Source organism: Lactuca sativa, chromosome 2 (assembly GCF_002870075.4).
Source record: "Lactuca sativa cultivar Salinas chromosome 2, Lsat_Salinas_v11, whole genome shotgun sequence".
NCBI lineage: Eukaryota > Viridiplantae > Streptophyta > Magnoliopsida > Asterales > Asteraceae > Lactuca > Lactuca sativa.
Window position 1 is genome coordinate 180,660,542 of NC_056624.2, and position 11,068 is coordinate 180,671,609.

General features: G+C 34.0%; 2 protein-coding genes and 1 long non-coding RNA gene across 3 annotated transcripts; 1 reads left to right on the plus strand and 2 right to left on the minus strand.

The window, feature by feature from the left end:
* Positions 1-1,771: 1,771 nt before the first annotated feature.
* On the minus strand, positions 1,772-3,427 carry LOC111876683 (transmembrane ascorbate ferrireductase 2). The gene is made up of 4 exons (XM_023873252.3): positions 2,987-3,427; positions 2,573-2,621; positions 2,240-2,439; positions 1,772-2,171 (listed from the first exon to the last, which is right to left on the minus strand). Exons 1-4 carry the CDS (start codon positions 3,128-3,130, stop codon positions 1,866-1,868), a joined length of 699 nt encoding a protein of 232 aa, XP_023729020.1. The 5' UTR covers positions 3,131-3,427; the 3' UTR covers positions 1,772-1,865.
* A 3,888-nt stretch (positions 3,428-7,315) lies between these two features.
* Positions 7,316-8,748, plus strand: LOC128132434 (uncharacterized). Its single transcript, XM_052769002.1, has 2 exons — positions 7,316-7,572; positions 7,934-8,748. Exons 1-2 carry the CDS (start codon positions 7,398-7,400, stop codon positions 8,746-8,748), a joined length of 990 nt encoding a protein of 329 aa, XP_052624962.1. The 5' UTR covers positions 7,316-7,397.
* Positions 8,749-9,274: 526 nt separating this feature from the next.
* On the minus strand, positions 9,275-10,205 carry LOC128132095 (uncharacterized). The gene is made up of 2 exons (XR_008230021.1): positions 9,682-10,205; positions 9,275-9,603 (listed from the first exon to the last, which is right to left on the minus strand). It is a non-coding gene; the product is annotated as an uncharacterized LOC128132095 (long non-coding RNA).
* Between the last annotated feature and the right edge of the window lie 863 nt (positions 10,206-11,068).

The window sequence follows — 11,068 nt, forward strand, 5'->3', positions numbered from 1 at the left end:
CTGTGATAGTCGGTCAAAGGGTTATGGTGAACACAAACAACAAGTTCGATGGTATATTGAGTACAAAAAAAGGAAAGGGGTCAAATGAGAACAAACTCAACAATTGGTTACCCTCCTGAGTCATTTTCCCTTTACTCATTTACACACGTCATCTCCTACTGATATTAATGACTTTATGAGATTCATTCTTGCTTCTCTTCAAAACATAACCCACGAAAGAACACTATTCATACATGTACAACTTTGTAATGCACTTGAATATTTATTAGGGAAATCTTGACTAAGCAGTCGCATTTCATGACTACATTTACATTTCCAATCGAATGATTTATCATAACATGGATTTTAGACAAGTCTACAAACGAGTGGAATCACAAGTGCTGTGATTTTTGAGTTTATTTAGCTTTAAGATCAAATTCATGAGATGAGATACAACATCAATATATATAATATAATGCTGCTTTTGCAGACACATCACCATAATATATCTTGAGGTAAACGTTTATGCTGATAAATATACCTCTCATACACAATCATATCCTTTTGAAGAAAGGTGTTGACAGCTAACCACAGTAAGCATAGCATAGACCATGTTTTAACGAAGTTACTCATCTGAAACGCTCTTCATATAAGTTATAGCCAAAGAAGGTTGTAGTCTTTGATAATTTTGCAACTTTAATTTCATTTAACTTTTCGGGAAAAATGACTCAGAAGGGTAACCAACTATTGAGTTTGTTCTCATTTGGTCCCTTTCCTTTTTTTGTACTCAATATACCATCGAACTTGTTGTTTATGTTCACCATAACCCTTTGACCGGCTATCACAGGTCAAAAGCCGGTCAAAAGGGTTATGGTGAACACAAACAACAAGTTCAATGGTATATTGAATACAAAAAAAAAAAAAAAAAAAAAAAAAAAAAAAAAAAAGACCAAATGAGTACATACGCAAAAGTTAATTACCCTCAAGAGTCATTTTCCCATATTTTTTCTTACTTTTGCTATTCTATAACAAAATGATATTTTTTTAGAACAAAAAGGAAAGGATATTAGTTATGCTAAGAATTATAACATTTTTTTGCAAAGTAACTTTTTTTCCAGTACATATCATTTTGGATTTCGGAGTGAAATAACATTTTTTTTGTTATTGTAGATTTAATCCGATTAATGGGGATTAAAAATCTATGAGTTAGGAAGACGTCGATAGAATTTCAACTCAATTGGACCACGTTTACCCTTCGATCAGACCGTGTAATACTAGAAAAAAAATGTCAAAATCCATTTATATTACTTTTCTGTTTGATCACTAATGTTGTTACATAATTGTGGGTGCAAAGATTTTCATGTGACTTATATCGTTGCTCGAAAATATCATTGTCTTTTTACATTTAACTGCACAAATTTAACTTAAATAAGTAACATTGTCCAAAAATAACGATGTAATGAAATATATGAAATGTATGCTAAATAAACACAAGATGTCCTAAAAATTATTAAGAAAATATGATAAAATGATGTATAAAAGTGAACGTGACAACTTTGTAGGGTAATATACATCATTTTTATACACATTTAATCATTTTTATATTCAATTTACCATTAAATATATATTTGTTATTCAATAAATATCATTTTGACATGCTATAATAGGTCTTGTCAGTTTATCTGCTCAAGAAACATCACTAAACAAATAAATGGAAAATGGGTTATTGTTTATGATCGGTTGCTTACCATGAACAGAGAAGATAGCTGAAGATAACCACAGACAGCACAAATGCGTATAATATTTCTTAATTGATTACTCACTCAAAACTCAAAAAGTCACAAGTTTGAAAAACCAAAAACGGATCAAATACAACTCCTATTTATTTACTCTACGGATCCTCTAAGAATATCACCTTTGCCATTTGGTGGTGATATAACACCAAGAATAACAAAACCACCCAACAAAACAATCAAAACCCCTAAAATATTCACCAACATTGCTTCTGCAGAATAGTGTGAAATTATGTTGTTGGTTTGAAGAAATGTAGCTTTTTCTAACAAGCCAGTAGCACAAGCAGCAACAGCAAGCACATAAATATACACTCCAAAGAACACATGCCATGGCATCAAAGATGCCCTGCTGTTTCTTGAACCACCCGGATACCAGAATGTCACAAATCCAGCTCCCCACTAAACATTCAATAATGGAATCAGTAACACCAAAAAAAGATGATAGAAAGAAAGAAAATTTTGAGAACCTGAATGGTGAATAGGAATAAGCAAGCCAACCCCAACCATGAATGCAGACTGTAAAAGTTGTCGATGCCTTTGTCATTGTGGAACTTCCAAGCAGCCCATAAACCAATTATGCCAAACAGAAATGCCATGAACTGGAGGGAGAGATGCACTAGCTTTTTGTAACTTTTTGTTCCTGTTACTGTTTTGTATGCTAGCATGGCTGCATCACATCCATCAAGAACTATGAATTAAAGCATGAAGAAGAAAAGACTTTGTGGGTAGATGATTGTGAGTATATGTGTGATCATTTCATTTGTCATCATAGCAAGTCATAATTAAATGCAGTTAGTTACCTTCCCCATTCAGCAGAACAAGGCCAATCACCATCAGAACAGGATGAACCTGCAGTACAGTAATCACAGATTCTTCAGATCGTATTCAAAATTTTCTCTATCAGTGAAATGGAAGTGTCATTAGCAGGTGACTAAAGCCTGAAGTTATAAATCCAAACAGAAGCTCTACAATAGGTCTGGTAATTGCCAATTGGTGCAGAATAAACAGTTAAACATAACTACATTAGATCATCAATTACAGATCTATTGAACTTGAATCTGAAATTCGAATCATGCGTTTTAAGCAAGAGCTAGATCATTATGTTTATGGCATTGCTAAATAAAACCCTAAATCCTCTGCAAGCATAAAAAGCTAAGAATCAATAAGTTTTTTTTTCCACTTAAACAATATGACATTTCGATTAAGAAAATTACATTGAAGATGAGACTTTTGTCGTCTGATATGAGAGCCAATCCTCCTCTATAGCTGATATTCCATATCAGAACCAAAGCAGCCACAATTACACCTAGAACCCGCACGCATAAGAATAGTGGGAATTTCACCTGCGGAACCGCCATCTTCCTGCTCCAATCGGCAATCACACACACACACACACACACAGAAGCAAGCACGGAGTAGCAAGGGTTTACAATTTGATAGGGTTTCCGGCGAGGTTAAAAGTGTTGACACGGATTTAGGTAAGACAATCTGTGACGCCAGTACAGATTAATTTAGTAAACTTGACATCGATGACAATGGAAGCCAGGTTGGTTGGTATCAGATTTGGAAAGAACTTGAGACCTAAACCTTACATGTTTGACTTTGAAGCGTACCCTGTTCTGATTTCTGAAACGTTTACGAGTTATTTTCCGCAATATGTTTTGTTCGAGTCCCATTTTTGTGTCATATTATTTGATCGTGTTGTCGTTAATATGTCAAAAATAAAATTGATTGTTTTTAAATTGACAGGACACGGTGTCGAATGCATAGAAAATGTGTGATCAAATTTTTATACATCAAGTTGTTTTAATTTTTTAAAATGATTAATCAAAACCAAAACACGATGTGTAATTTAGAAAGAAAAAAAAAAGAGAAATTAAAAAGAATTTAAACGACTTTAACTATTGCAAACAAATTTAGAAATAACAACAAACAAGATTAATAATGTGTATTAGAATCACTTACGCTTTAATAATTATGCAACTAAAATTATTTATTTAATTTTCTTTTGAATGAACTCACACATGACACATACATAATTCCACTTTAATGATAAAGCACAAAATTAAGTTGTAGGTACATCATATGTCATTCTAATTGTAGGCACAAATTGTTCTTACGTAGAAGGGAGAAATATTCTTGACTACGAACCTTTGATGATAAACGATTTATTACTTAGATTAAAAAGCAAAGAAAAAAAATGAGTGATTTACAAAATAGAGTTTGATAAAGCATTTGACTTTTTAAATTGGTAGAATTTTGGCTTTCTAAATATCTTATTTGTCCAGCATAAACACTATATCGTATTTGTCCTTCTTAATGTTTCCTATTATTATATATACCAAAAGGGTAAATGGCACAAAAAACACTCTTTTTACACAGAAATTCGATTTTGACACCGTATTTTTTTGTGTCAATTTTGACACTGTGTTTTCCAATTTGTTACAATTCTGACCACTTGACCGGTTAACCAAGTTGCATGCTGACGTGGCATGATGACGTGTCAGTTTTTGATGACGTGACATGCTGACATGATATGCTGATGTGTCAAAATTGAATTTTTTTTCTCATAAAAAACACTAAGTTTTCATTTTTTTTCGATTTTGACACTAAATATAATTTTTTCTTTTAACTTTGACACTATGTTTTTTTGTTCCAAATTGAACATCATTTTTTCCAATTTTATTCAATATTGACAATTTTCTATTTGAAACCGTATGAATATTTTTTTAATACATTTAAACCGTATAAATATGTTTTTTTTTTCATTTAAAAACCATAGTTTTGTATAAATACATTTTTTTACACTCAAACCATATTTTTATGTATAAATATGTATTAGTTATATAAAAGTTGAATTCTATATTAAATATGCAACTTTAAAATGTGTTTGGAGGCGTGTAGTCGATCAAAACTCATATATCAAGTTTGCAACCCATCAAATTTTTACATCTTATTAGAAACTTATGGTTAGTTTGATTATCATGATCTAACTAATGCTTTGATTGTAAGAAAAAAAACACTTTGTATTTAAATAAAAATGTGGTTTTTAAACGAAAAAAATATGTTTATACGGTTTAAAATGTAATAAAAAAGAGAAAATTACACGGTTGGTCCCTATGGTTTGCTCTTACTTGCACGCTTCGTCCCTGGAAAGAATTTTTAACTCGGACAATCCCTATAACTTTATTTCGTTACCCACCTAGTCCTTCAGTTAACTTTCCGTCTTATTTGGGGTTAGGAACTACTCACGTGAGTGGCACGCTGGGGGCATTTTTGTCCTTTCAACCCTACAATATATTAGCGCCATTTAGAATACAGACCGATGGTTTTACGATTCCGATCATCGTCAAACCAAAACACACACAAACACACACTTGTCAGACGAATTCCCTTTCTTCTCTCAAACGAAAACCCTAGTCGCTAGCTAAAACTTTGTATGCTTTTCCAAATAATCAACAATGCCGGTTTGGAATTTAAGTGAAGCACGAGGACGGATGATCAGTGAAGCAGAAGTTCGTCTTCAATATGGTAAGTCCGCCTAGTCCCTAATCTCGTTTTTATTTGCATTTGCTTCGTGAAATCCTACAACCCTAATCAAATGTTAATCAAAATTTTTGGGGCATTTCCTTAATAGGTGATCATCCGACCATGTTTTGCATGCTATTAAACCATGGTGGAAAGTTTACTGATTTTCCTGGAAGGAAGTATGTAAACGGAAAGAGACATTACGTTGACTTAATAGACATCGAGACTTTCTGTGTTCACGATATTGATGACATGATGGTGAAACTTGGGTATATCGATGAAAATCTACATGTGGAGATGTACTATCATTTTCGAAGGCCACTGTGCGATTTGGATTTTGGCTTGTTTGCTTTAGCTTCAGATGATGATGTAAGGCATTTAGCAAAATATGTTGGCCAGCATAAGCTAATAGAGGTGTATACAGAGCACGGGCAAACGAAATTACACACATACTCGATGTCACCAAACCCATCTAAGGTACGTATAGTTGAGATTGATTGTACCCCAAAAAGATTGTTTTTGGAATGGCATGATACACAAGTTGAGCCTAATGATGTGTTGACATTTGAGCCTAATAGAAACAACCCTCCTGTTTCACCTACTAGAAATGAGCCTTCAATTGACAAGGTGGACATGGTAAGTGATAATGCAAACATCATGGAAACTGAAATTGAACATAGTAGTGATGATAATAGCAGTGGTGATGATAGTGAGAGTCAAGATGGTGACTTTCTTCTAGACGAAGACAATATCATTGATGATGTTGAAGTTGACATGAGAGAATTCCACTTGAATGTTGACCCAGATGTTGAGTGGATTGGAGGTGCTTCTAAAAGAAAGAATCATGTAGTTACAGAAGATGGGAATGAAGCAGACCTTGAAGTTATAGATATGGAACTTTTCTTGTCCGACTCTTCATCGGATGATGGGATCGAAGGAGAAAGAAACAAAAAGATTAAAGCTATTAGAAGGGCGCATGAGAACGAAAATGCTCAAGTCAGTGAGCCTTTCTATTTATATCAGAAATTTAATTCGTCAAAGGAGTTTAAAGATATGGTTAACCAACATGCAATAGATACAAGAAGGGAGTTGGATTTTGAGAAGAATGATAAAAACAGAGTAAGGGTTGTATGCAGGGGAACCATAACAAGCCTAGGTGGTGGGACCGGTCAAGAAGTAGTCAATGAAGAAGGTAAGTGTCCTTGGGTTCTTTTAGCCAGTAAGTGGAAACGCGACAAGGATTGGACAGTTAAAACATATGTTAGTGAACATAAATGTCTTCAAACAAGAAAGGTTAGGGCTTGTGATTACAAGTTTCTTTCAAAGCAAATTCTACAACTGGTGGAAGCAAACCCAAAAATTCCAGTCAAGGCTTTAAGGGAACAACTTCAACGTATCTACAAAGTAGATATTTCTAAGATGAAAGCCTTTAGGGCAAGAGAAGCAGCCTTAAAAATTATCAGGGGTGATTATGCCACTCAGTACAAGATCTTACAAGATTATTTGTTAGAAGTGCAGACTCAAAACCCAGACACCACTATCAAGCTTGATGTCGAAAGTGAACCAAATCCTGATGTTGAGACAAGAACCTTCAGACGCGTGTACGTGTGCCTTGGTGCTTTGAAGCAAGGATTTGCAGCAGGGAAGAGGGATTTTCTTGGGGTAGACGGGGCTTTCATGAAAGGACCTTTCCATGGTCAAATTTTATCTGCTGTGGTACATTTTCTCTTATGTTGTGGTTGAACCATATATTTTGATTTATTTTTTACTTTTATTTATTGGATTGTATTGCACAGGCTTTAGATGGGAATAATGGAATATATCCTTTAGCATATGCTGTGGTTGAAGCTGAGACACTGAACTCTTGGACATGGTTTTTAACTCACTTGGGTGATGACCTAGGGTTGGCTTCAAATTCAAATTTTACATTTATATCAGACAAGCAAAAGGTTATTTTCTTGTGTTTTGAATACTAATATCTAAAGGAAAAGAAATCATTGACATAATGTATCTTTCTTGTAGGGTTTAAGTTCTGCCATCGCAGATTTGTTTCCTTGTGCAGAGCACCGTTATTGTGTTCGCCACATACACGAAAATATGAGGTCACGTTGGAGAGGGGATAAGTTTAAAGAACTGCTTTGGAATTGTTCAACAACATATACTGTGCAAGAGTTTGAAAAAGAAATGGAAGAAGTTAGAAAATTAAACCAAGAATGTTATGAGTGGCTTAAACAAATACCACCTCAACATTGGGCACGTTCTCATTTTACAGGTTTGACCATGTTATATATTATAATATATGATAACTATTGTTGTATACTTGTTATGCACCCACTCTGGTCACCTTATTTTAGATAAAGGGTAGTTTGGGGTAATCATCAAATAAAGAGCATCTTGTTGGTACAGGGGCATTATGGGTATTTTATATTATTTAGTTGTTATGACTGATAGTATAAGAGGGTAGTGGGATAGGAATTGAGATATCGATCTTTTCTGTTAACCTGGAATTATTTTCTTTTGCATTCTGTTGTTTACATTGTGTTCTTGTTGTGGTTACTCATTAAATTAAGTGAGTTCATAACAATACTCTAATGTTTGCTAACCAATTATACATGTATTCTATTAATTAATAGGGAGAGCACATTCTGATATTGTGATAAACAACATATGCGAGTGCTTTAATAGCAAAATAATAGACGGACGTGACACACCAATTATCAATTGCTTAGAGTTCATCCGGGAGTACATCATGAAGAGGATTGTGAATGTTGAAAAAGAAATTGACAAAGCAACAGGCCCTTTGACTCCAACAGCTACCAAGCTATTGCAAAAGATCAAAGATCAGGCAGAGGAGTATACAGCATCATTTTGTGGAAATGGGAAGTACCAAGTGAGTGGACCTTGGCAAGATCAGTGTGTAGTGAATGTGAATCAACGAACGTGTTCATGCAAGAAGTGGGAAATAACTGGAATGCCATGCAAACATGCTGTATCTGCAATCTGGGACATGAGGAGAAATAATGGTGCAATTGGTATTCCAGAAACCTTTGTTCATGAATGTTATTGGCTATCAACCTGGAGGAACATGTACTCTTTCAAAGTGGATCCGATAAATGGTAGAAGATTGTGGATTAAGTCACCTTGTCCAACTACTTTGTTGCCTCCAAAACACCATGTCCCAATAGGAAGACCAAAAAAGAAACGAAGGAAGTCAACTACAGAAAAAGAGAATATGATCAAAGGGAATACAGTTTCTAGAGCACAAAAAACTGTTACATGTACCAAATGTAACAACAAAGGACACAATGCCAGGACTTGCAAAGGGCAGTTACCAACTGTTGGGAAGAAGGGAAAAAGGAAGAATGAGAAAGGAAAAGAGAAGGATAAAGGAAAAGAGAATGAGAAAGGAAAACAGAAGAAGAAAGGAAAAGAGAAGGATCCATTGTAAACTCTTTTATCATGTGATGCTCTTATTTTGGTTAAGCTATTATGTAATGTGATGTTTGTATTGTGGTTAAACTATTATGTCATGTGATGTTTGTATTTTGATTAAACTGTATTGTGTTTAGTATCACCAAAACAATTGCAGTTGGTACTTAGACATTTGTTTTTGGTTAAACTCTTATGTAATGCTTTTGTTTTAATGTTATCTAATGGAACAATTATTGGTATGTTTTTGGTCATTTCATTTGGCATGTTTTTGGACATTTCATTTGGCATGTGTTTGGTCATTTCATTTAATGTTATTTAATGGATCATTTGGCATGTTTTTTGGTCATTTCATTTGGCATGTTTTTTGGTCATTTCATTTGGCATGTTTTTGGTCATATGTTAAATGAAAAATACCAAAAGATTACAGTTGCATTGCATCTATTAATTGTACCAATGGATACCCTTTCTCTCCCAATTCCAGCAATACAAGATGGTAATAATCCATTGTAATCTTTTATAAGACAACAAAGTGCAACTATTAATTGTACCTAAATATACCATTTCATTAAAATGCAGCAATACAAACATGCTAATATTACCCTTTCATTAGATTATCTTCAACCAAAAACCATTACTGAAATACCTAATACTACAACTTGTAAACAATTATCCCAAAAAACAAAATCCAACTGACAATTAACAACATTTTAAGGTTCCGATTTTGGATTTCAAGTTCTTCATTCTGGATTTCAAGGTCACGATTTTGGATTTGAAGTTCTTCATTATGGATTTCAAGCTCAAGATTTTGGCTTTCAGCCTCATACGTATGCTTTTCTTCATCTACCCACGAAATAAATCCACTTCTTGGTCCCTGAAGTTTTCAATACCCTCGATTAGCACAAACTAGGGTTCATCCTAGAAATTACCAAAAAAATTGATAACTCAATACCTGTAAAGGGCATGCATAAAAAGGCCTACCAGGATTTCTCTTTGTTCCTGCAGTTCGTATGATCCCTACAGCTCCACACTTGCATTTCACCATAATCAATTTTGTGGATCTTCAATCTTCACGAGCAAAAGAAATGGAGTAGAAGAGGAGAACTGGAAGCACCGATTGAGAAAAGAAGGAAGGAGAAATAGTTTTAAGTCCGTTGTAGGGTTGAAAGGACAAAAATGCCCCCAGCGTGCCACTCACGTGAGTAGTTCCTAACCCCAAATAAGACGGAAAGTTAACTGAAGGACTAGGCGGGTAACGAAATAAAGTTATAGGGATTGTCCGAGTTAAAAATTCTTTCCAGGGACGAAGCGTGCAAGTAAGAGCAAACCATAGGGACCAACCGTGTAATTTTCTCAATAAAAAAATATATTTATACGGTTTCAAATGGAAAATAGACAAAATTGAACAAAATTTGATAAATGATGTTCGATAGGAACAAAAAAAACATAGTGTCAAAATTGAAATAAAAAATTAAACTTAGTGTCAAAATAAAAAAAAAAAAAAAAAAAAAAGTGAAAACTTAGTGTTTTTTGTTGAAAAAAATCAATTTTGACAGGTCAACATATTATGTCAGCATGTCACGTCATCATGCCATGTCAGCATGTAACCTGGTTAACCGGTCAAGTGATCAGAATTGTAACAAATTGGAAAACACAGTGTCAAAATTGACACAAAAAAAACACGGTGTCAAAATCGAATTTCTGTGTAAAAAGAGTGTTTTTTGTGCCATTTACCCATACCAAAATCTATTTTTTTTTGATAATTTTTAACATTTAATAATCCTTTTTTATATTATTAAAACATTAAAATTAAAATAAAAAGTGAATGGACCATAATTCCCCTTAATCTTAAACCCCTTTTAACCTGGATATATCAGTCATATTTCTCCCCACCCCCAGATCCTTTGTGCATCGCTGGCCAGTTTCTTCGATTTCAGGTAATCTCGATGCAAGCAACACAATTACACTTGATCTTGGTTCCCAGAATCATAAACACTTATGTTCTATTGAAGAATTCTCCATATGGGTTTTCTCCAATTGCAAGTAATTTTGATTACATAGGTATCTTCTTCTCGATTTCAGGTCATTTCTATCTTGATTCTTCCCTTTGAACATCCAATACAAAGTTATTGTAATTTGAAAAGAGGCAGAGTTAGGTAATTCAATTTGGATGTGTTTATACTAATTCTTAACGATTGTTGGTTTGATAGAAATGGGTAAAAAGGGTGGCGCTGAAGCGAGTGTAATTATCGTGCTAAATGGCCTCTCAAGTAGATTTTTATAAGTATCTTCACCCTTCACAACGAAAGCAACATTCAATACCCTTTCTTCAATTACAA

Bases quoted from the DNA above. Each gene is read 5' to 3' on its own strand.
- LOC128132434 (XM_052769002.1), top strand. From the start codon at position 7,398: ATGAGGTCACGTTGGAGAGGGGATAAGTTTAAAGAACTGCTTTGGAAT. The intron at 7,573-7,933 runs GTTTGACCATGT...ATTAATTAATAG, and splicing joins GGCACGTTCTCATTTTACAG to GGAGAGCACATTCTGATATT.
- LOC111876683 (XM_023873252.3), bottom strand. From the start codon at position 3,130: ATGGCGGTTCCGCAGGTGAAATTCCCACTATTCTTATGCGTGCGGGTT. The intron at 2,622-2,986 runs GTAATTTTCTTA...ACTGTACTGCAG, and splicing joins ACAAAAGTCTCATCTTCAAT to GTTCATCCTGTTCTGATGGT. The intron at 2,440-2,572 runs GTAACTAACTGC...GATGTGATGCAG, and splicing joins TGTTCTGCTGAATGGGGAAG to CCATGCTAGCATACAAAACA.